Source organism: Puma concolor, chromosome D1 (assembly GCF_028749965.1).
Source record: "Puma concolor isolate L17-30 chromosome D1, mPumCon1.1.hap2, whole genome shotgun sequence".
Lineage (NCBI taxonomy): Eukaryota > Metazoa > Chordata > Mammalia > Carnivora > Felidae > Puma > Puma concolor.
The window spans coordinates 56451168-56477747 of NC_141676.1; the positions used below are offsets into that span (position 1 = coordinate 56451168).

Genomic DNA, 26580 nt, shown 5'->3' on the forward strand with positions numbered 1-26580 from the left:
CTTAATATATGCTCAGCTCTGTTCTGTCCTCCTTGAAAGACACAAAGCTGTGTATTCTCCTTGGCGCTGTGGGATCTTCCAGGTTTATGGGATGGGAGCAAGTTACACAAAAGCAGGCTAGGAATAGAGTGAAGCAAACGAGGCACTTAGGATGCAAACTTTAAGGAGACACTCACTTTCAAGGTCATGCAAGTGGAGGATTAGTACCTGACAGTGAGTGCCTCCTTAAATTTTGAGCCCTAGGTCCCTTGCTTACCCCGACCTTAATGCTGGTCCTGCCTTAAGAAGCAGATCACTTGGCAATCATGTCTAAGATAACATAAGACTATGAATGAATGGCATGGAACAGTGCTTCTAAAATTTAATGTGCATACAGATCATCTGGAGATCTTATTAAAAGGAGGATTCTGGGGGTGCCTGGGTGGCTCAGTCAGTTAAGCATCCAACTCTTCATTCGGCTCAGGTCATGATTTCATGGTTTGTGGGATCAAGCCCTGTGTCAGGCTCTGCACTGACAGCACAGAGCCTGCTTTGGGTTCTCTCTCTCTCTACTCTCTTTGCCTCTCCCCATGCTCATGCACTCACGCTTATAATAAACTTTTTTTTTTTTTTTTTTTAAGAATTCTGATTCAGTGGGTCTGGAGTGATGCCTGAGATTCTGCATTTCTAACAAGCACCCAGATAAAGTTGACACTAGCCTTTGTACCACACTTTGAGTGAGAAGGAGAAAAATCCATGCTTGAGAAAACCAGAGGGCCAAATTCACTAAGCTAGAGGATCAGGGAAGGCTTCTCCAGAGAAGGTGAAATTGCAGCTGGTTCCTCAAAGGACAAGTTGGACTTGGATGGGAAAAAAGAGAGGGAGACATGGCAATCAAAAGGAAGGATATGCAAAAGCTAGAGACAGGAATGAGACCCATGTGTTTTGGGACAATGAACAGACTGGTTTGGCAAGATGCAGGTTCAAGTTGGAAAAAAGGAAAAGAGTTTTGATACGTAGTGTGAAACCATATGGATTGTTTCTTTAGAAATATGGTCCTTAATTGTCTGCTCAGGTATTGCCCAAATGAGTATTTCCATTTCTTTTCTTTTTTTTTTTTTTTAATTTTTTTAAATGTTTATTCACTTTTTGAGAGACAGAGACAGAGTGTGAACAGGGCAGGAGCAGAGAGAGAGGGAAACACAGAATCCGAAGCAGGCTCCAGGCTCTGAGCTGTCAGCACAGAGCCCGATGTGGGACTCGAACTCATGAACCATGAGATCATGACCTGAGCCAAAGTCAGACACTTAACTGACTGAGCCACCCAGGCACCCCGGGCATTTCCATTTCTTATATCTACTTGTCCTTCTGGGATACTCTGGGGCCTCTTTTTTTCTGGGGGAGATGAAAGCCTGAGTCAGGACACCTGAATATATTCTGTGAGGCATTGTGTGAATTAGGAAAAGAGAGGAGGTGGTTGACTTCATTATCCTGATTGGCTGGGTGAAGCCTTGAGATGTTGTTGTTGTTGTTGTTGTTTTGTTTTATTTTAACTTAGCTGGGACATGTAGAAATCAGAAAGCCCTCCCTAAAGAGTGATGGGAGTACACAATACACACACATAAAAGGATGCCTGGTAAATATGTGCTGATTTGACTCAGTAGGAGAGTTCTGCCCATTTTAAATCAAACATTCCATGTAAAGTACTTTTCTGAAATTATCATAGGAACAGTGGGAAATTGGGCCTTGAACATCATAGGTACTAAAAGAATATTTGTTGATTGATACATTTGAGAATTGTCTCTCCTCTCGACATCAAGAAACATTTTCAGCTCAGGTCAGTAAAAGAATGTATGAAAGTAATGTTTTTGACTTATGTACTGACACTTGGGTATGCTTTTGTGTGGCTGCAAGGAAGCAGAAGACTTGAGTCCTGAACTCAAAGAGTTTATTTTTGGGCAGTGGTTTTCAACTGGAGGCAGTTTTCTTTCCACAGGGGACATTTTACAATGTCTGTAGACATTGTTGCTTCTGTGGAGATGCTATTGGCATCTAGAGGGTGGAGGCCAGGGATGCTGCTAAAACATCCTACAGTGTACAGAGAACTCCCCACCCCACCAAAAAAATGAACCAGTCTCAAATATCCCTAATGTCAAGGTTGAGAAACCCTGTTCTAAAAGGACAAGACTAACAAATAGAACCAGAACTTTGAAGTTGGAAGGCCATACTACTAGTTAATAACAGAGCAGAGACTGAAGCTTAGTTCACCCTAGTCTAATGTTTTGCCTGATGCCATAAAGCCATTTAGACTCAAACAGCATTATATGACAAAATATTTTATTTAGCTTCATCTCCCACTAATTCTGATTCATACTTTTTGCTCTAGCCATACTCATTTATTTGTATGCTGTGCAACTTTATTCCTTCATGTTTATGTTAGTCCCTTTGCCTGGAACATTTATTTCTCTTATTTTTTCATCTGGATGATATTTCACATCTCCTCTGGGAAGTCTTGCCAATCTATAACACCCCAGATTGGATCAGAAGCCATTTCTTTATTCTTCTCTAACTAGTCCTCAGCATATAATAAAGAAATTTTCTGTATATATGTGTGACTTCCTGACAAGGCTGTGAACATCTTAGGGGTTAGAGTTACTCTCCTATCCTCATTGCCTTGCATATACATACAATATACTGTCAGTCATAGACATGAGACAAAGTAAGTGGTTAGAGAAGGGAGAGATCAGTGGGAAATAGAGTGTTGGGGAAGGTTCCATACAGATTACGACACTTGAAAGCTTCTTGTAATTCCTTGAAGATAATGATGAATGTATGAGCACCTTATGTTGGGCAGGGATAGTTCTCAGACAGTAATGGATTTTTCTTGTGGTGTCTTTCTACAGGTTGATATGTCGGACCTCTCCCCAGAGGAGCAATGGAGGTAAGTGTGACAGTGTGGGCCCCTTAGGCTGGAAACTATAAATTAATCCTACTAATAGAGTTGTATATCTTCCCTTTTGCTAACTTGGCTGTGGGGAAGCAGTGACTCTTGACCAGTAAGACAGGTCATTTGGGATCTTTCCCAGTACTTGGGTCACTCCTGAGTAGCTCCTTCAGTCCTGGGGAGTAAATAGGTAATTGCACCAAACCATTTATTTGGGTTTGAACACTACTAGTTCTGCCATTTCCTAGCTGTGCAATCTTCGGCAAGTTACTTAGTTTCTTACTACCTTAATTTTACCAGTTTGCACAATGAAGATTACGACAGTACCTATACCGCATAGAGTAGTTGTGGGGATTAATATATGTGAAAATCTTAGAACAATGCCTGGCATGTGGTAAGCTTCCAGTAAGTGTTCACCTGCTTTCCAGTTGATTATCGTCATTAATATCATTATCCATGAACAGGGCAGAGAGCTCTGGCTGAAAAATGCGAGATGTGTCTTCTGATCTCAACTCTGCTACTAACATGTTTTGTAACCAGAGTGAGTCAACAAATATTGTCATGATTACTCATCAGTAAAGAACTTTCAGAGTGCTTACCCCACAAACTTCACAAGGTAGCTGACCAATGAGCTGAAATCAACCATGTAGACTTTATTAATAGTGCAAAACCCCCCTTCATTTAGATTATAAAAATGGAGAATTGCAAAGATATCAACTTATATGACAAACCCAGCAAGATTTTAGGTGACTGTAAGCTTAATATGTACTAGTTTTGTACCTCAGCTATCAAAACATTCCAAAATTTGGAAGATGTTTCTAAAAATATATTATCTGCTTTAGGGTGGTGATAGTTCCACCGTGCTCTGCTTCACTGAGTCCACATTGATTTTGTTGTAAACACTGTATATTAAGAAGATCTTTAGCTAGATAATGTCTAGAAGAAGGCAACCAGGTTTAATGGTTTTCACATTATATTATATGAATAGTGTTGAAAAGAACCGTTAGCCTAAAAGGGCACAGAAAAGTGATAGTAGGAAGAGGATAGTTTTTGTTTTTAAATAAGATCATGACAAATCTTTGAAAGAGCAGCGCTGGGTAAGAAGAGTGAAAATTTCCTTTGTTGTTCCAGAGTATAAGATTAGGTCCAACGGATTGAAGCTATAGATAGATATTTTGTCTCGTTATCAGAGACAGCTTTTTTTTTTTTTTAATTTTTTTTTTTAAATGTTTTATTTATTTTTGAGACAGAGAGAGACAGAGCATGAATGGGGCAGGGGCAGAGAGAGAGGGCGACACAGAATCGGAAACAGGCTCCAGGCTCTGAGCCATCAGCCCAGAGCCCGACGCAGGGCTCGAACTCACGGACCGCGAGATCGTGACCTGAGCTGAAGTCGGAAGCTTTAACCGACTGAGCCACCCAGGCGCCCCAATACAGCTTTAATAATTGTGGTATAGTGAACTTCTGCCCTTAAAACATTGGAATTTTATTTCTTCATAACACATGTGAACACCTACAATGTGCCAGACACATAGTTCCCTAACTACTTTAAGAGACAGATGTTCTCAGCCAGTGGAAGTATTCAAACAAATATTATAAAGATAATGTTTGCATTGGGTGGGAACCTGAACTAGATCTTCTCTGGTATTTTCTAGATATTTCTTTGATTTTTTGTTGTGTACATCCATTCAGTCATATACTGTCTGCGAATAAGAAATTTATGTCTTGTTATCTTTATAACTCCCCACAGTCTTTAGGTTTTTAAAATGCCCTTTGCCCTTTTAGTTTAGCTTATCCTCACAACAACCCTATGAGGGAAGCAGCAAAGATATGGACTCCTTTTGACAAGTGAAGAAATTGTGATGTAGAGATGTGAATTTTCTTGGCCAAGGCCACATGGATGTCTGAACCTAAGTTTTTCTGACTTATACTCCATATTTTCTTTTTGTCAGATTCTCCCACCTAGGATAAACCCTTAGGTGCTGTGGCTGGCTGCTGACATTTGGCTGCCCACTCCCCTACCATGTTTCTTCCCTAACATTTTATTATGAAAAATCTCAGAAAAATTGAAAGAATTACACAGTAAACACCTTTATACCCACCATCTAGATTGTACAATTAACTTTTTGCTTTATCATTTATCTCTTATGTAATTCATCCCATTGGGTTCTTCTTGCATAGTCTCTCATTGCTCCTGGGAACTCTATGAAGATACCATTTATGTTGTCCTATCCCTCTCTCCCTAATATCCCCATGCATGGAGAATTTGCATAAAAGCTCCTGACTACAGGCTGTATTTATATTTAGTTTTCTAACTCCTTCCTTATTTCTCTGTGTTGGCTCACTCTGACCCAGAATGGTAGGATTGACTCTTTTGCATTCTTAGAGGAAGCTCTTTGCCTATATTGGCCAAGGGAATCACTTGTTGCCAGTCCTCTGGACCAGAGAATGCCTGCCTTAGATTATATGAGTTTTCGGTTGTACTCTTCCTTGAGCCTTTGAGGAGGCTATTTACCTGTGGACACTGATGGTGTAGTCACTGTTGAATTAGTATAAAGTTGAAGCAGTCCAGATTTTTCAGGCATTAACTAGCTTTCAGAATCCCTGGTCCTGACAGAGAGGGTAGGACAAATAAAGCAAGACTTTAACCCTGGAATTAGTACACATCTGCAGTATTACTTCTTAATTGGTGTCATAATATCACTGAGTAGCATTATGAGACTTTATAGCTATAAACTTTTCTCTGGGTTACTTTCTCCTTCCAGTGACAGGTTGAAATAGGACTGAAATGGGCAGGGACTACAGGCTTCACCTGGGACCTCTTTCCTACAGGAAAGGTGTCAGCTGTTTCTGCTCTTGCAGGTGGGCAGCAGACAACCCACCTTTAACTCCAGTAGCTGAGTTTTTGACTGGGGCCCACAGAGCTCTGGTTCTACCCCCCAATGCCTGTTCTCTAAGATGTGTATTTTTCTATCCTCTAATTTGTACAGTACCTTGCAGCTGCAAAGCACAAGAATATGTTCTGAGCTATGGGATCGTGGGATATCCCTGGAAAGCATTGCTATTTTACCATCACACCATCCCTGACCTGCCTTACCTCATCTGTTTGGCTTTCAGGGTTGAGCACGCACGCATGCATGCCAAGCACCGTGGCCATGAAGCCATGCACGCTGAAATGGTCCTCATCCTCATCGCTACTTTGGTGGTGGCCCAGCTGCTCCTGGTACAGTGGAAACAGAGGCACCCCCGCTCCTACAATGTAAGCTACTTTGCCTCTCACTTCTTTGTATGACATTCATCAAAAGACCCTTAGTATTCTGGGGTCCAGCCTAACCCAGGCCACATATAGGTGGGGAATGGACAATAGTAATAAACTTTATATATGAATGGTGAAGAGCGTATGGCAAATGTGTGTTGAAGAGGCAAGTAATCCAGATTGTGAAAATAGGGATAGAACCTAAGGCTACTTCCATGGCCAGAAAAGGTAGGTCTTCCCTTGTAAACATTTTGGGACAGATTCATGAGGAGGTGTTCATCACAAACTATTCAAATAGAGGGAGAGGTGATCACTTTATTGGGAAGACCAAGCCTCCGAGTAAATACTACAGGTAGGATTTAGATTAAAAAAAAAAAAGTAATAATTGAGGAAATGAAGAACAAAACATATAAAACATATAGAAAATGCATAGCTGAATGGCAGAAGGAAACCCTCCCTTATTGGTAATTACTTTAAATGGTTTAAATTCTTCTATTAAAAGGCAGAGATTGGCAGACTGGTTTAAAAAACCCCATGAGAGGGGTGCCTGGGTGGTATAATAAGAGTCAATTATGTGTCCGACGTTTGATTTTGGCTCAGGTCATGATCTCATTGTGAGATTGAGCTCTACATCAGGCTCTGTGCTTACAGTGCAGAGCCTGCTTAGGATTCTCTCTCTCTCCCTCTCCCTCTGCCCCTCCCCTGCTCATATGTGCATGCTATCTCTCTCTCAAAATAAATAAATAAACTTAAAAACAAAACAAAAACAAAACAAAACCTGGGTGCCTGGGTGGCTTGGTCAGTTAAGTGTCCAACTTCGGCTCAGGTCATGATCTCACAGTTTGTGAGTTTGAGCCCCGGGTCAGGCTCTGCACTGACAACTCAGAACCTGGAGCCTGCTTCAGATTCTGTGTCTTCCTCTCTCTCTGCCCCTCCCCCGCTTGTGTTTTCTCTTTCTCTCCCTCCCTACCTCCCTCTCTCTTTCTCTTTCTCAAAAAATAAATAAATAAACATTAAAAAAAAACCAACCATGAGAGACTCATAAGACACAGATATTAAACATAAAGGGATGGAGAAAGAGATTCCATGCACATGATAATCAAAAGAGAGCTGGGGTGGCTATTAAATATCAGACCAACAGACTTTAAATCAAAAAAATTTACAAGACATAGAAGACATTATATATCGATAAAAGGTTCAATCCAACAAGAAGATACAATAATTATAAACACATACATACCTAACGAAGGAGCCCCAACATATGTGAAGCAAAAATTGATAGAATTGAAGGGAGAGATGGACAGTTGTACAATAATTGTTGAAGAGTTCAGTACCTTACTTTTGGTAATGGAAAGAGCAACCAAATAGAATATCAATACTTAATAGTGGACTTGAGCAGCATTAAAAACTAATTAGACCTAACAGACCCAAAGGGCACACTCTAACCAACAACGGCAGAATACATACTCTTTTCAAGGGCGCATTGACTGTACTACAGGATAGGACAGATGTTAGGCCACAAAACAAGTCTCAATAGGTTTGAAAAGATTAAAATCATAGATTTAATTACTGTGGATTAGGGCATGGCAGGTGTAGTGTACTGGATTTTTTTCTTAGAAGTTTGTAATCTTTTCATGGGCAACCCTTTTTTAACATAAAAACTTGGCAAACACCCACATGATAATACTTTGTAAAGAATATACAATCACATATATAATGGTAACAATAGCTCATATTTATTGAATTCTTACTATGCCAGCCACATTCTAAGTATTTTAGGTGCATAGATTTAGCTAATCCCCATAATAATCCAGTAAGGTAATTTTTTCTCCATTTACAAATGAGGAACTGAGACAAAGGCTAAGTAACTTGCTCTAGTGATAAAACCATTATTTGAACCCAAACAATTTTACTCCAGGGTTTTTAATCTTAATACCTAGTGGTTCTTTTGCTCAATTATATGCTTTTTCATACCTCTGGTATTATGGCCAGACATGCCCAGGGGTCTGTAGCTCACATGATATGAACTGCTCTATCTCATTTAATCCTCCTAATAGCCCATGAGGTAAGTACCATGAACAAACTGAGGCCCAGAGAATTGAGGCATGAAGGGAATACTAATAGAGCCAGGAATTGAATCCAGGTCTTTTATTTCCTGTTTCATAATTTCTGCTGTACTATAGGTTGCTTGAAGCAAAAAGCAACCAGGGAACTGAGGGGTCACCTAGAGCATAGGAGGAAGAGAGGCTAATCTTTGCCCTTGAACAGACACAGGTTCTGAACCTTACTGGCCTATAGCCAGCTCAAGTGTTACATGTACCACAAATAGAGACATCTGTACCTTCAGGTCACAGTGCATTAAGTGACCACATGACACCAAGGCTTTTTGAACTGTAGACCATCCAGCAGGCTAAGCCACCTAGGTGTGGCTCCATGTCTGGACACTGGTCATACTTTGCCCTGATACCTGAGACAAGTCACTTGTTTGTCAGTGTATGATTATAGTGCCTTCTCTATAAAATGGGGATTACCAAGATGGTTGAAATGAGCCGGGAAAAATAAGACCACTCATAAACTAAGTGTAGAATGAAAACCCCCTTGGTATTTATTTCTATGCTGGTATTTAAAGATAATCTTAATTATGTAATGCTGGCTAATCTGCAGAGATTTTTAAAAACCTCTAAAGGAAGTGAGAATACATGTATGTACTATAGTGGTTTTCAGTAAGTACTTTTTTTTAAAGCTGTGGAATCCTGTCTTCAAATAATATCTTAAGGAACAACCCAGTATGGAAAACAATTAAGAGGCTGCTCTGCTTGATATAGGGTTGGGTAACCCTCTGCTTCTCAGGAACAAACATAGGACTCACCAGTGTTAGAAAACCACTGATGTCATTCATTAGTTAATCCTTAAAGGAAATGTGACTAATTTAATGAAGTCATTTGTATAAGGAACATGCACAGTTATCTCATTACTGCCATACCTTGTAAACTGAACTTCACTGGTGAGCGACATGCTAACATTATAAAACATCTTGGGGGTGCCTGGGTGGCTCAGTCAGTTAAGCATCTGATTTTGGCTCAGGTCATGATCTCGCAGTTTGTGAGTTCAAGCCCTGCATCAGGCTCTGTGCTGACAGCTCAGAGCCTGGAGCCTGCTTCCAATTCTGTGTCTTCCTCCCTCTCTGCCCCTTCCCTGCTCGCACTCTGTCTCTCTCAAAAATAAAAATAATAAAAACATTGAAAAAATTTAAAAAAATAAAATATCTTGAACTGAGAAACTTAAACCCTTATTTTTCAAAAATTAGAAAAGGAAATCTGCAATGTCCTGCTTTATGCTGCTGTTACACAGTAATCTAGATTGTTTTTTAAAAAACTTTTATTAACTTGTGTACAGTGGATATTCTTATGCTTTAATTAAAATACTAACTTTGGGGGTTCCTGGGTGGCTCCGTTGGTTAAGGGTCTGACTTTTTATTTCAGCTCAGGTCATGATCTCATGGTTCGTGGGTTCGAGCGCCACATTTAGCTGTGTGCTGACAGTGCAGAGCCTGCTTGGGAATCTCTTTCCCTCTCTGTCCCTTCCCAGCTCGCATCCACTCTCTCTCTCTCTCAAAATAAATAAACTTAAAAAAATAGTAAAAAAAAAAAAAAAAAAAATACTAACTTTGGAAGAAGAAAATTGCCCAAGAACGTTGTACACAGTGACATCTCCTGTCCTTTTTCAAGCTTATCAGATGTTGGAGCTGTCTGCCATGGAGGCAGTTAATAAAATGGAGCCATCCCAGTCTGACTTGAGTAGTCAGCTCTCTCACTTCTTTTCTTTTCTTTTCTTTTCTTTTCTTTTCTTTTCTTTTCTTTTCTTTTATTTATTTTATTTATTTTAGCTCTCTCACTTCTTAGCTCTATGATTTTCTATCTCTCTGAGCCTGTATAAGTTGGAGTGATAGCTACCTCATGGGTTGTGAAAGTTATATAAAATTGTATGGTACAGTGTTTTGTAAACTCTAAAGCTAATGTTGTTAGTGGCTATTGTTGGTTCCACTCCTAAGAGAAGAGCTCAAGACATAAAAATGTTTTCAGATACTATTTCATATAGAAGAGGGATAGAATTGTATTTTTGTTGAGAATAATTTCATATAACAAAATTCACTGTTCTAACCATTTTAAAGTATATAATTCAGTGGTTTTTAGTACATCCACAGTGTTGGGCAGCCATTGCTGCTATTCTAGAGCATTTGCATTACCCCAAAAGGAAACCTCATATCCATTAAGCAATCACTTCCTATTTCCCCCTCCCACCAGGCCCTGGCAACCACTAATCTGTTTTCTATGTATTTGCCTATTCTGGATATTCATACAAATGGAATTATACAATATGTAGCCTTTTGTCTGGTTCCTTTCATATAGCATAATAGTTTCAAGGTTCAACAATGTTCTAGTATCAGTACTTTATTCCTTTTTATGGCTGAATAATATTCTATTGTATGGGCATGCCACATTTTGTTTATCCATTCATCATTTGATAGACATTTGGGTTCTTTCTACCCTTTGGCTGTTGTGAATAGTGTTGCTACAAGCATTCATTATAAACTTTTATTTGAACACCTGTATTCAGTTCTTGGGTATGCCCCCGCAGTAGAATTGCTGCAGTAGAAGTGCAGGGTATACCCTGGAGTAGAACTATTTAACTTTTTGAGAACTGCCAAACATTTTTCCATAGCAGCTATACCATTTAACATTCTAACCCACAGTGCATTGGGTTCCAATTCCTCCACATTCTTTTCTTTTCTTTTTTTTAAGTGTATTTATTTATTTTGAGTGGGGGAGGAGCAGAGAGGGGGAGAGAATCCCAAGCAGACTCCACAGAGTCCAATACAGGGCTGAATCCCACAAACTGTGAGATCAGGATCTGAGCAGTTATCAAGAGTCAAGTGCTTAACCGACTGAGCCCACCAGTTTCTCCACATTCTCACAACACTTGTTCTTTTTTCTTTTCTTTTCTTTTTTCGTTTTTATTATAGTCACCCCAGTGGGCATGAAGTAGTATCTCATTGTGGTTTGATTTGTGTTTCCCTAATGACAAATGATGTTGAGGATAATTTGATGTATTTATTGGCCACATGTATATCTGCCATGGAGAAATCTCTTTGCCTATTTTTAACTGGTTTTTGTTTTTCCTTTTTGTCTTTTTATTATTGAGTTGTAAGAGTTCTTTATATAGTTTGTATACTAGACCGTTATTAGATATCTGATTTATAAATATTTTCTCCCATTCTGTGGGTTGCATTTTTACTGTTTTGATAGTGCCCTTTGATGCATAAACATTTTAAAGTTTGATGTCCAATTTATTTATTTTTCCTTTTTGAATGAATATATTTGACATGTAATATTGGTTACATTTAAGGTGTTCAACATGTTAATTGATACATTTATCTATTGTAATATGATTCCTATTATAACAACATTTAGCATCTCTATCACATCATGTAATTATCCTTGTTTTTAGTGGTTGAAATAAGGTTGAGTCTCTTAGCAGGTTTGATGATTATATTACAATATTGTTATCCATATGCATTATACTTTGCATTAGATCTCTGTGGTTTTTTTACTGCTTGTTCCAAGTTTGCACCCTTAAGTCTATTTTTTTGTTTATTTTTAAGAGAGACAGAGAGGGACAGAGTGCAAGCAGGGGAGGGGCAGAGAGAAAGGGGGAGACACAGAATCTGATGCAGGCTCTAGGCTCTGAGCTGTCAGCATAGAGCCCAATATAGGGTTTGAACTCACAAACCATGAGATCGTGACTTGAGCCAAAGTCGGATGCTTAACCGACTGGCCACTAGGTGCTCCATTAAACCTATTTTTTTATTTTGTTGCTTGTGCTTTTAGTGTTATATCTAAGAATCCATTGCCAAATCCAAGATTACTAAGTAAGCTTTTATCTTTATGTGCTTTTTGAAGAGTTTTATACTTTTAGCTCTTACTTTTAGGTCTTTGGTCTCTTTTGAGTTTTTGTAAATAGTATGAGGTAAGGGTCTAACTTCATGTTTTTGCATATGGATGTCCAGGAAATCATACGATATTTATCATTCTAAAACTGACTTATTTCACTTAGCATTATACTCTCTAGATCCATCCATGTTGCAAATGGCAGGGTCCCATTCTTTTTTTATGGTTGAGTAATATTCCTGTGTGTGTGTGTGTGTGTGTGTGTGTGTGTGTGTGTGTGTGTACACCACATCTTCTTTTTTCATCTTTTGATCAACACTAGAGCTGCTTCCACAATGTGGCTATTGTAAATAATGCTGCAATAAACATAGTGGTTCATATACCATTTTTTTTAAGTTTATTTATTTTGAGAGAGAATGAGAACATGCACAAGCAGAAGAGGAGCAGAGAGGGAGAGAGAGAATCCTAAGCAGGCTTCGTATTGTCAGTGCGGAGCCTGACGCAGGGTTTGATCCCATGAATCGTGAGACCATGACCTGATCCAAAACCCGGAGTCAGACACTTAACTGACTGAGCCAACCAGGCACCCCTGGGTATATCTTTTTCAATTAGTGTTTTGTATTCTTTGGGTAAATACTCAGGGGTGGAATTATTGGATCATATAGTAATTCTATTTTTAACTTTTGAGAAACTTCCATATTGTTTTCCACAGTGGCTACACCAGTTTGCCTTCCCACCAACAGTGTGCAAGGGTTCCTTTTTCTCCACATTCTCATCAACACTTACTACTTGTTTTATGGTTGTTTTTGTACTTCCTCTCTGTTCCTTTCTTCTCTTGTTCTTTTCTCTTATGACTTGTTGGCTTTCTTTAGTGATATTCTTGGATTCCTTTCTCTTAATTTTTTGCATATCTATTATTGGTTTTTGATTTGTGGTACCATTAGGTTTATATATAACATCTTATGCATATAGCAGTCTAAGTTAAGTTGATGGTCGCTTAAGTTTCAACCCATTCTTTATTCCTCCTCCCCCCCACATTTTAGGTATATGGTGTCATACTGTATATCCTTTTGTTTTGTGAATCCACTGACTGATTTTTATAGATGTATTAATTTTATTACTTTTGTGTTTCCTACTTTTCTTATTTTTTCTTATGGTCTTTCCTTTCTACTCAAAGAATCCTCTTTAACTTTTGTTGTAGGGCTGGTTTAGCGGTGATGAATTTCTTTAACTTTTGTTTGTGTAGCAAAGTCTTTATCTCTCATTTTATTCTGAATGATAGCCTCGCTAGATATTCTCCTTTGCAAGGTTTTGTTTTTTTTTTTCCTTTCTTTCTTCCAGTACTATGAATATATCATGCCATTCCTTCCTGGCCTACAAAGTGTGTGCTGAAAAATCAGCTGATAGCCTTATGGGTTTCCCTTGTATGTAACTATTTTCTCTTGGTGCTTTTAAAATTCTCTCTTTATCACTACTTTTTGCTATCTTAATTGCTATGTGTCTTGGTTGTGGACCTTCTTTGCTTGGTTTTGTTGGGGGATGTCTGTGCCTCCTGTATCTGGATTTCTGTTCCTTCCCCAGGTATGGGAAATTTTCAGCTATTATTAAATAGCTGAAATAAATTTTCTGTCCCCTTTTCTGTCTCTTCTCCCTATGGGATCCCTAGAGTGAAAATGTTATTATACTTGAAGGTGTTGCTGAATTTCTTAAGTCTCTTCATTTTTTTTTTTTTTTCCTACTCTCCTGCTCAGCTTGATTGCTTTCCAACACTCTCTCCTCCAGGTTGCTAATATATTCTTCTGTTTCCTCTAGTCTACTATTTACTCCATCTAGTATATTTTAGTATCAGTTATTGAGTTCTTCATCTCTAATAGTTCTTTTTTTATGTTTTCTATTTTTTTGTTAAGGGTCTCACTGACATCTCCACTCTTTCTCAAGTCCAGTGAGTATCTTTATGACCATTACTGTAAATTATCAGACATATTACTTATCTCCACTGCATTTAGCTCTTTTGCTGTGATTTTGTCTTTTTCTTTCATTTGAGACATATTCTTTGGTCTCCTCATTTTGTCTAACTCTCTGTGTCTGTTTCTGTGTGTTAGAAAAGTCAGCTATATCTCTTGATCTTGAAGAGATCAAGTAGTGGCTTCATGATGAAGAGGTTCTGGAGTACCCTGCAGTGCAGTGTACCCTGTTCACCAGAACCTGTTGCTTCAGGAGTGTCTCCAGTGTATGTTGCATGCACCGCACTGTTGTGGCTAGGCCACATTTGTCTTTAGTCCAGTCATCTGCAATGGGTCTCTTGGCCTGTTTGGGGCAGGGTTTGGTCTCTGTGTTAGTGGGCCAGTCTGGGGCTGCCTTTGGTTTGAGGTGAGTCAGATGAAGCATTTGCCAGAGATGTAGTAGCACCAAACTGCAGGGTGCTTTCTCTGTGCTGTCCCCTGAGAAGCTTTCGTTGATAAGTGGGACCTGCAGTTAAACCAAATGTCTGCCCTCAGCCCACTGTTTGGGTTGCAGTTGGACTGGTACATATAGTTATCTTCCCCTCTCTCTGAGGCAGGAATCACTTTGGAGTGGTGCTCACTCTTGTTGGGCCTGCTTGTACACTGCTGAGCTTATAGCACTACTTTGGATGGGATCCAGCCAGGGAAGTACTGGATGGAGGCATTTCCTCAGGAGAACATGAGGTGAAGTACAAGATGCCAGCAAGGCCCACATAGTTTTGCTGTGAGAGGGGACCTAGACCTGAGACCTGGCTGGAAGGTGCATGTCCACAAGAGAGCACAGGACAGGGGCCGCTGTTAGCAAGTTGAGTGAGTTTTGGCCACTGTGCTGGTTCCTGCAGGTATCTATGTGTCTAGGCTAGAGGGTGGAGGAGAGAAATGGTGCCAGCAAGCTCCTTTGTTCCTGAAGAAGTCTCCTAAAGATCCCTGCCCTCCAACAAGTACTCTGAGATTAATAAATAAATCTCCTTCCTGTATACCACAGGTGTTTTTCAAATTGCTACTTCTGTGCTGTATTTCTGCAGGGCTGTTTGTTGTGCTGTCTCTTTAAGGGCAGGGACTCGGTTTCCTATCACCCTCCTGGCTCTGCTGAGCCCTCTGATTTTTAAAGTTCCAGGTGTTAAGCCTGGCTGGTTGTAAGAACTCACGAGAGTAGGACCCTCCGATTTTCAAAACCAAATGTTACAGCGATTCATCTTCCCTATGCAGGTTCTCCATGCCTGCGGTGCTTGGTGTGAGGATCTGTTTCTCTCCCCGCTCTGGGCTCCCTGTGTCTGTTCATCCCAATGGATAATCCCATAGGTCCATTTAGCTCCCTACCTTGTCTCCACCCTTCCTACCCTGTTCAGTGTGGCCTCTTTCTCTACATGTAGCTCTGGAGAGTCCATTCTGCTAGTCTTTGGATCATTCTGGGTTTACACTGATAAGGGTTTTATGTAGTTGTATCTGTGGGATGAGGTGAGCTTGGGATCTTTCTATTCCATCTTCCCTGGAAGTCTCAGCACCACACTTTTGATTACTATAGCAACCTGGTAAGTTCTGAAATTGGGAAGTGTGAGTCCTCTTAATTTGTTCTTTTTCCAGATTGTTTTGATTATTGTGTCCCTTGAAATTTCTTATTAATTTTTAAGATGAGTTTTGCCATTTCTGCAAAAAGGGAGTTGTGATTTTGATAAGGATTGCAACTGAATCTGTAGATTACTTTGGGGAGTATTGCCATTTGTGACTATGAATTGTCTTTTTATGTATTAAGATCCTCCTTAATTTCATTGTTTTGTGGTTTCCAACATATAAGTTTTGTACCTCCTTTGTTAAATGTATTCCTAATATTTTGTTTTGGATACTATTGTGATTGGAATTGTTTTCTTAATTTTCTTTTTGTATTCATTGTTAATATATGGAAATATAGCTGGCTGTTGTGTGTTGATTTTGTGTCTTGCAACTTGGCTGAATTTGTTTATTAATTTTAATAGTTTTTTTGTGGATTTGTTAGGATTTTTTATATATGACTTCTTTTCCAGTTGGATTTTTTTTTTTCTTATCTTGCTTAATTGCTCCGGATAGAACTCCAGTACAATGTTGAATAGCAGTGGTGAAATGGGCATCCTTCTCTTTTTCCTGATCTTAGAGGGAAAAATTTTTTTTTTTTAATTAATGTTTATTTATTTATTTTGAGAGAGAGAAAGAGAAAGCATGTGTGCATGAGCAGGGGAGGGGCATAGAGAGTGAGAGAGAGAATCCCAAACAGGCTTCGCCCTGTCAGGCGTAGTGAACCATGAGATCATGACCTGAACCAAAATCAAGAGTTGGATACTTAACTGAGCCACCCAGGTGCCCTTCAGAGGGAAAGCTTTTAGTCCTTAATCTTTAAATGTGTGAGCTGTGGGTATTTCGTAAGTGCCCTTTATCATAATGAGTAAGTTCCCTTCTGTTTCTAGTTTGTTGAGTGTTTTTATCATGAATGAGTGTTGGATTTCTCAGATCCTTTTTCTACATCAGTTGAGAGGATCATGTGGTGCATTCTTGGTATAAATCCCACTTGGTCATGGTGTATAATCCTTTTCATATGCTGCAGCATTCAGTTTGCTAGTTATTTTGTTAAGAATTGTTATCTCTATCTTCATGAGGGATGTTAGTTTGTAGTTTTATTGTCATGTGTGTGTCCCTTCATGTGTTTGTCTTCCTTTGATATCAAGGTAATGCTGGCCTCATAGGATGAGTTAGGAAGTGTTACCTTCTTTTGCTTTTTGAACAATAGAATTTTGGTGTAGTTTAAAATGCCTTGAAGTGAGAGTCAGGTGATATAAGATCTATTTGTAATGCTGTTGTTAATTAGCACTGGACCATGGGCACATTACTCTAAGCCTCTGTTTCCTCATGCCCATGTTTCATCTTTAAAGTGAGTAGTTAAGAGTACATGATTGCTAAAGTCTTTTCAAGCTTTAACATATTTTTCTGTTGTTATTTTATGTAATTCCAAAGGCCCAGATTAAAGCTATGTAATGAGTTTTTAGGAATATAGATATCAGCTAAATATTATTTAAAATTTTTCAGTGCACCTGGGTGGCTCAGTTGGTTAAGGATCTGACTCTTACTAGTTCAGGTCTTGATCTCAGGGTCATGAATTCAAGTTCTGTATTAGGCTCCACTTTGGGTGTGGAGCCTACTTAAAAAAAAATTTTTTTTTTCCAGCAGTGGGAGCTGTTCCACAGTAAAATGAACTGTCTTAGGAATGATTTTCCTACCACAAGCAGCTGTATGGGCTTTTTTTGTTGTTTTGTTTTTTGTTTTTTTAATTTTTTTTAGAAGGTGGTAAGAGTGCACGCGAGTTGGGAGAGGGGTAGAGGGAGAGAAAATCTTTTTTTTTTTTTTTTTAATTTTTTTAAACTTTTTTTAATTTTTTTTTTTTAACGTTTTATTTATTTTTGAGACAGGGAGAGACAGAGCATGAACAGGGGAGGGTCAGAGAGAGGGAGACACAGAATCTGAAACAGGCTCCAGGCTCTGAGCTGGCAGCACAGAGCCCGACGTGGGGCTTGAACTCACGGACCTTGAGATCATGACCTGAGCCGAAATCGGCTGCTTAACCGACTGAGCCACCCAGGCGCCCCAAACTTTTTTTTTTTTTTTAACTCATTTTTGAGAGACAGAGTGCAAGCAGGGGAGGGGCAGAGAGGGAGACACAGAATCCGAAGCAGGTTCCAGGCTCTGAGCTGTCAGCACAGAGCCCTATGCGGGGCTTGAACCCACAAACTTTGAGATCATGACCTGAGCCGAAGTCGGCTGCTTAACTGACTGAGCCACCCAGGTGCCCCGAGAGAGAAAATCTTAAGCAAGTGCCATGCTGAGCCCTACGTGGGGCTCAATCCCACAACCCTAGGATTGTGATCTGAGCTGAAATCAAGAGTTGTACGCTCAACCAACTAAGCCTCCCAGGTGTCCCACAGGCTATGTTTTGGGAGGGTTTAGACAACCTCCTGTCAGGGATGTTGAGTAAGGGATTTTTGTGATTTTATTTTTCTTTTTATGGAGTAGCTGACTGGGCTTCTTTTAAGTTTTCCCTCTCAGCTATCTAATTATCAAATTAGATATCTAATTTGATATTAGATATCAAATAGATATCAAATTAGATATCTAATTTGATAATTATCTAAATAATTAGGGGCCTCATAGGATGATAAGAGATAGAGATCTCCCTATCTATCTCCCTATCCTTCATCAAAAAAGATGAAGGCTTGTTTTGTTCTTAGAGGATAAAACCAAGCTGTCTAGAGGCAGGGTGAGGTTTTGTTCTGTTTTTATTTTGGTTTTGTTCTGATTATAAATGTTATACGTGTTATAAAAAATCCAAACAATATATATGTGACATAGAAATCGAAAGTGTCCAGAGAGAACTGCTATTAACACTTTATGTTTATAGATATTTTCTATGCATATAATGTTTATGACATCCATTAGGTTCTGCAATATTTTCACCTAATACTGTCTCTCAAATACCTATCTATATTAGCATGTCATCCACTTAAATTAGTAATGCATGGTATTCTTTTTTTTTTTAAAGACAGGCAATTAAAAAAAATTTTTTTTATGTTTATTTTTGAGAGAGCGAGAAAGACAGCGTGAGCAGGGGAGGAGCAGAGAGAAAGACAGAGAATCTGAAGCAGACTCCAGGCTCCGAGCTGTCAGCACAGAGCCCAATGTGGGGCTTCAACTTGTGAGCCACGAGATAATGACCTGAGCCAAAGTCGGGCACTCAACCAACTGAGCTACCCAGGCTGATAGTATTCTTTTAAATAGATTTTTTTAATGTTTATTTATTTTTGAGAGAGGGAGCGCAAGTGGAGGAGGGGCAGAGAGAGAGGGGAACAGAGAATCTGAAGTGGTCTATGCACTGACAGTAGTGAGCCCTATGTGGGGCGTGAACTCACAAACTGTGAGATCATGACCTGAGCCAAAGTCTGGAGCTCAACCGACTGAACCACCCAGGTAGCCCTCTTTTAAATAGATTTTTTAGGGGCGCCTGGGTGGCGCAGTCGGTTAAGCGTCCGACTTCAGCCAGGTCACGATCTCGCGGTCCGTGAGTTCGAGCCCCGCGTCGGGCTCTGGGCTGATGGCTCGGAGCCTGGAGCCTGTTTCCGATTCTGTGTCTCCCTCTCTCTCTGCCCCTCCCCCGTTCATGCTCTGTCTCTCTCTGTCCCAAAAATAAAAATAAAAAACGTTGAAAAAAAAAAATTTTTTTAAATAGATTTTTTAAAAAATTTTAACCTACCTCTGCTGATAGACACCTTTTAATTAAGTTTATCACAGTTACAACAGTTCACTTATTACATACACATTTTATCTTACATATATAATCTTACATATGTATCTTACGTATATAACAATATACATGATAAACTTTTTACATATATAATATGCATAGCTGTGTAAGCATTTCTGAAAATGAATTCCTAGAAATGGAATTGCCTAGTCAAAAGATAGACACATTTTAATTATTAATGGATCTTTTCAGATTGCCTTCCCAAAAAGTTATAGCAGTTTACAGTCCCACCAACAGAAGTTAATGGTGCTGTTACCCATTATTAAAGAGAATATAGGGAATCATCAGTATTTTTAATAATCTTTGTCAATCTAATAGGGTAAAAATATCTAATTAATCATTTCTTTATTAGTGAGGTTGAGTGTTTTTTTCTTACTAGTCATTTGGTTTCTTCTATCAATTGTTCATATTATTGACTAGTTTTTATATTAGATATTTCAATTACCTTAAAATTTTTATTGAAGTATGGTTGATACAGAATGTTAGATTATTTTTAGGTATTCAACATAGTCATTCGACAGTTGCATACATTACACAGTGCTTATCATGATAAGTATATTTAGTAAGTGTCACCATACAACATTATTACAATCTTATTAACTGTATTCCCTGTGTTGTACTTTTATTTATTTATTTATAAATGTTTATTTTGAGAGAGAGAGAGAGAGAGAGAGAGAATGCAAGTGGGGGAGGGGCAGAGAGAGGGAGACAGTGAATCCCAAGGAGGCTCCACACTGTCAGCACAGAGCCTGATGTGGGGCTTGATTTCACAAACTGTGAAATCACGACCCTAGCCGAAAGCAGGAGTCAGTCGCTTAACTGACTGAGCTACCCAGGTGCCTCTAAGTTTATTTATATATTTTGAGAGAGAGAAAGAGAGACAGAGCATGTGTGCAAGATGGGGAGGAGCAGAAAGAGGGAGAGAGAGAGAGAGAGAAAGAGAGAGAGAGAGAGAGAGAGAGAGAGAGATCCTAACCAGGCTCCATGTTGTCATCAGAGAGCCTGACATGGAGCTCAGTCCCAGGAACTGTGAGATCATGACCTTAGCAAAATCGAGAGTTGCCCCATTAAACGACTGAGCCACCCAGGTGCCCCTGTTCTGCTTTTCAATCTCCTGACTTATTTATTTTATAACTGAAAGTTTGTACCTGTTAATCCCCTTCATCTATTTTACCCATCCCCCCATTCTTCTTTCCTCTGGCAACCACCAGTTTCTTCTCTGTATTTATTATTTATGAGTCTCTTTCTTGTTTGTTCATTTGTTTTGTTTGTTTTTTAGATTCCACATGTAAGTGAAATTATATGGTATTTGTCTTTCTCTGTCTCACTTATTTCACTAAGCATGATACCCTCAAGGTCCATCCATGTTGTCACAAATGGTAAGGGTTCATTATTTTTGAATGGCTGCATAATATTAAACACACACCACACAGTGCATCTCCTTTATTCATTTGTCTATCACTGGACACTTAAGTTGCTTCCATATCTTAACTGCTGTGAATAATGCTGCAATAAACTTAGATGTTGCACATATCTTTTCAAATTACTGGTTTCTTTTTTAGGGGGTGGGTGGGTGAGAAACCAATAGTGGAATCACTGGATCATGTGGTATTTCTATTTTAAATTATTTTAGGATCCTCCACACTGATTTCCACAGTGACTGCACCTAGTTACAGTGCACTAGGCTTCCCTTTTTTTTTTTTTTTTTCCACATTCCTTGTTATTTCTTTTTGATACTAGCCATTCTGACTGTGTGAGGTGATATCTCACTTTGGTTTTGATTTGCATTTCCCTGATGACTAGTGATGTTGAACATCTTTTCATGTACTTGTTGGCCATCTGTGTGTCTTCTTGGGAAAAATGTCTGTTTGGGTCTTCTGCCCATTTTTTTTTTTTTAATTTTTTTTTCAACGTTTATTTATTTTTGGGACAGAGAGAGACAGAGCATGAACAGGGGAGGGGCAGAGAGAGAGGGAGACACAGAATCGGAAGCAGGCTCCAGGCTCTGAGCCATCAGCCCAGAGCCCGACGCAGGGCTCGAACCCACGGACCGCGAGATCGTGACCTGAGCTGAAGTCGGATGCTTAACCGACTGAGCCACCCAGGCGCCCCTCTTCTGCCCATTTTTAATCAGATTACTTTATTCTCCCCCTCCCCCTCCCCCTCCTCCTCTGTGTTGAGCTGTATACGTTCTTTATATATCTTGGGTATTAACCCCTTATCAGATATATCATTTGCAAATATCTTCTCCCATATAGTAAGTTGCCTTTTCATTTTGTTGATGGTTTCCTTTGCTGTGTAAAACCTTTTTATTTTGTTGTAGCCCAAATAGTTTATTTTTGCTCTTGCTTCCTTGCCTGAGACATATCTAGAAAAATGTTGCTAAAGCTGATGTCTAAGAGATTACTATCTATGTTTTGTTTTTGGTTTTGTTTTTTTTTTAGGAGTATTATGGCTTTCAGGTCTCACAATTAGGTCCTTAGTAATTAGAAAAACCGTGTTAAAACAGCAGTGAGATATCACTGTACACCTATTAGATTGGCTAAAAACTAGAAAGCTGGATATGTCCAACTATTGGCAGGTATCAGAGACTTTAGGAACTTTTGTGTGTTCTTTATAGGTCTGAAGACTAGGGCAGGCATCATGGAGAGCACTGTGGCACTATTCAGTCAGCTGGAATATATACCTACCTGTGGCATAGCCTCCAGGGACACGTGAGAAGGGGTTCATTTAAATGTTAATTATGGCAGTTAATTGAAGAGTTGAAGGCAATCTGGGTATATGTGTCTGAATAAAAAGGTAAAATGTGGTGGATCCAAATCATGATGCTGCCTTGCAGCACATAAGATCTACCCATAAGGGCTTGTGGATCTTAAAAGCAGAGTACTGAGTGGAAAATGTAACAAACAGAAACAAATTTATTAGTGCCAACTAATAAATCAAAAGACGTGCACAAAAAATAGTTTGTAAGAACAAAAAAATATACATGTTAAACACATTAGAATGTTTGTGGGACGAAGAATGGGAATGAAAAAGAATCAAAACAACTCCCCAGAGAATGTTGTGTAAAGGAGAGGGACGTAGAAACATGAACTGTTTGAGCTTAGCTGTCAGAGCTTTAAAAAAAAAAAAAAAAAGGTTCTTGTGGCATGTTGAGGAATGATGGAATTAATTGATAAGTCTCTGTTTCTCTCAAATGAATGAAATATTCTGTTCTTCACTGGTGCTAGTTGGCAACCCACCCTTTCAGTGGACACACATGACCATGGAGTGGAAAAACACTAGCTCTGTTCTCCTAGACCAGGTCTCTCAATAGGGAAATTATTCACATTTTGGGCCAGATGATTCTTTATTTTGTGGGGGACTGTCATGTGCATTGTAGGATGTTTAGCAGCATGCCTGGCCTCTACCTACTAGATGCCACTGGCATTTCCTCCCCCAGTAATGACAACCAAAAATGTCTCCAGACTTTGCCAAATGTCACCTGGGGAGGAAATTCACCCCTTATGAGAAGCGCTGTCCTAGAGCAGCATGGATGTTGCCAGTCATTAGGCTGATTATGAGCAAGTATGCCAATCGACTGGTTTCACTGTGAAAAGTATCAAACATCTCCTTGTAACTTAGGAGTTCAAGTCCATCCTTTAAGTTAAAAGAAGAAAAACTTCGTCAAAATTACCTGCTATTTGGGAACAAAAGGTCCTACTGTTCTCTGTATTTCAATGTCAGAGTACTGTTCTTTTCTATAACAGCAGCAGTAGTAATACTACCTTAAGCTGCGTATAGTTTCAATTTGTTGGTATTTTAAAAAATACTTTTCTCGTCTGATATCTCATTGGAACCTCATGACAGCTTCATATGATAGTGAGGACAGGGATATATCTCCCTTTTTCAGATTAGTAAACCAGAGGGTAAAATCCTGAAGAGATTTGCCAGGAGCACATAACCATTAAATTGGGGAGCTGGATATAAAACCAAAATCTTATTCTTGGTTAAGCACTCTTTTCATGAGAGCACTCAGCCAATTTTTGAAGTTTCTCAAAAACTTCAGCAAATTGTCAGTTTCTGCCATGGTCATTTCTGTTTTTAACTCCCTTGATTTTTCCTTGATTTTTCCCTTTTGCCCAAATCCATCCTTCCCCATCCCCTTTACTGGCTACATCATATTGCCTCCTCAGCCTTTCCAGCGTTTTATCACAAACTCAGAAGTGAATGGTACCAGGGAGGCAGGACTTGGGAGACAGAAGATCGGGACTGGAAACCTAGCCCAGGCCCAGCTTGCTTTTTGGCTTCTCTCTAGCTCAGTTTTCATCATCTGTTCAGAGTCTAATATTACTTAGTCCTTAGCTCCCTCAGGGAGGTCAGGGGAAGGAGTAAGTTTATGCCTGGAAAAGTATCTATCCTATTTTTAAAGATCTCCAAGGAGAAGCTTTCATCATCTCTATTACTAAACACAGTATCTTTTCAAACTCCTATCCCCTGAACTGCTATTCCCTCCTGGGATGGAGGAGTGGCAAAATCTCCTACGTAGAAATCTTTAAAGTACTATAGATTTGGGGCGCCTGGGTAGCTCAGTCCGTTGAGCATCCAACTTCGGCTCAGGTCATGATCTTGCTCAGGTCATGATCAGGTTTGTGAGTTCGGGCCACACGTCAGGCTCTGACGGCTGGAGCCTGCAGCCTGCTTTGAATTTTGTGTCTCCCTCTCTTTCTGTCCCTCCCCTTCTCACACTCTGCCTCTCTCTGTCTCTCAAAAGTAAATGTTAAAATTTTTTTTAAAGTACTATAGATTTTTATCAGACCAACACATTAAGAGGGTGAATACAATGTGGCTAGAGAATGTGGACTAAGATGGGGAAGGGTGGTGCTAATCCACTTTCTATGAGAAGGAAAAACTTTCCTTCTCCGACTGTAATAAAAACTTTCTAAGTGTGATGCATACATCAGCTTTCTCTGAGCCTTGCCTACTCTTTAGGCTCATTTCTCACACCTCCCTCAAACATTAGTTGTATTTTCTCAAATATACCACGTTTCCTTATCTTGGAACACTCATCATGATGCCTTTCTCTACTTACACCTACTAGGCCATTAGGACAGAGATCCAAGGTTGCTTTCTTCAGGAAGACTAACTTGGTTCCCCCATGTTGAGTGAAAGCTTCTCCTCTACTTTCTTGGCCACCAGGGCTTAATGCATTATAGCACTTATCATACTGCATTATAATTGGTTTTTTCTCCTCAGTAGATTTAAGTTCTTGAGGAAGTTTTGTTTTTTATCTCTGGATTCTGCAGTCCTTACTTAGCATGGTGTACAGTAAGTGCTCAGTAAGTGTTAAATTACTGCTTGACTGACTCTTGGTGGAAGAGAAGACGACTTGGGGGAAAAGATGAAATTTTAGTTATTAGTAGAGAGTAGTTGTAAGAAATAGGAAGTAGGGTGGGCGCCTGGGTGGCTCAGTTGGTTAGGCGTTGATCTTAGCTCAGGTCTTGATCTCAGGGTTATGAGTTCAGGCCCTGTGTTGGACTCTGCCCTGTTTGTGAAACCTACTTAAAAAAAAAAGAAAGAAAGAAAGAAACAGGAAGTAAATGTACTGCGTGGCACTCTAAAGGACAAGAGTTGGACCCAGAGGCAGAAGGTACACAAAGGCAGATTTTTCAGGTTGGCATCAGGGAAGAACTATCTAGCACATCTATTAGCAATGGAATGGTCTGCCTCATGTGGTAAGGTTGACTGTGCCAGGGCTGTGGTAGGAGGCAATTGCCAACTAAGTTTCTGCCCTGTAGAGTATTCTAGCAATGTGTGGAGTCATACTTGATCACAGAACTACACTGAATATTTGAGCTTACTGGGCCTCTGGACAGTCTTCAGATAACTGAAAGTAATAGCTGTGCCTTCCTGTAGTTCCCCAGGCCTGTTATCCTAGGCTTTCAGCTGGTCTTTATGTAATTTGGTTTCTAGACCAAATCCTGGCTGCTCCCTTATGGCCACTTTTCTTTGTCGTATTCTTTGTACATTGTGGTCTCAAGACCTAATCCCAGGGCCCTAAGGATGCTTTGACAGAGCAGAGAACAGTAGAGTTGCTTGCTGCCTCGTTCATTCTGGACATACTCCTAGTTAAAAAGCGTAAGGTTGCCTTGGCTTTTTGGGCAGCAGCCCTTTTGGCATATATTCCCTGGCAATTTGTGGTCAACTGAAACCCCTAGATCTGTTCCACATGAACTGCTATTAAGCCATTCCTTTTCCATCCTATACTTGGTAGTTGGTTCGGTTTCATTATATGGTTTTTGTTCTTCATTTTGACTTATTAGCCCTTAGAATCTTAGAGCTAGAAGAACTCTAGAAACAAGCTTTATTCATTTTGGACCTTGCTTGTTTCTTCCATGTTCACTATCTTGTTCTTCCCAGCTCTTAAACGTTATGCTGTCCACAGTTTGGTAAGCAGGTCCTCTGCATTTTCATCCAAATTATTCATGAAATTATTGATCAGAGCTGTGAAGCATATCCCAGACACCTTTCTCCGGTTGACCTCTCTCCATTTATCAGCATTTTTTTCAAGCTGATTGTTCTGTTAGCTGTGAGTCTCGTGCTTTGCTCTACTAGCTTGCTATGTAGTTTTCAATTCATCCTTTATATTCCTTTTCAGCCAAGCATGGTAGGTAATCACTACCCCCACAACATAAGGAAATACAGACGTGATAAGAATCCTGAAAGCCAAAAGCACCACGCATGAGAAGATTGGAAAGGCAGCTGGTGCCCAGGGGAGGATTGATCTGGGAGCTCTTTTCTGATTTTTCATGAATTATAGCTTCTGAGATGAAAAAAATCTAAAAGTCCATTTAAATATCATCTAGCTCTTTTTTTTTTTTTTTAATTTACATCCAAATTAGTTAGCATATAGTGCAACAATGATTTCAGGAGTAAATTCCTTCGTGCCCCTTACTCATTTAGCCCATTCCCCTCTCCTGCACCCCCTCCTGTAACCCTCTGTTTGTTCTCCATATTTATGAGTCTCTTCTGTTTTGTCCCCCTCCCTGTTTTTATATTATTTTTGTTTCCCTTCCCTTATGTTCATCTGTTTTGTCTCTTAAAGTCCTCATATGAGTGAAGTCATATGATTTTTGTCTTTCTCTGACTAA

The 26580-nt window shown here is 39.5% G+C and overlaps 1 protein-coding gene across 3 annotated transcripts in view; it reads left to right on the plus strand.

Annotated features, from left to right (window-relative positions):
- Positions 1-26580, plus strand: part of RNF121 (ring finger protein 121) — an 81202-nt gene that overhangs the window by 25928 nt on the left and 28694 nt on the right. For all 3 annotated transcript variants that reach the window (XM_086678197.1, XM_086678196.1, XM_086678195.1), the window contains exons 2-3: positions 2883-2920; positions 6041-6182. In XM_086678197.1, coding sequence (XP_086534323.1) covers positions 2889-2920; positions 6041-6182 — 174 coding nt within the window. In that variant the 5' untranslated portion in view covers positions 2883-2888. The remainder of the gene's footprint in view (positions 1-2882; positions 2921-6040; positions 6183-26580) is intronic.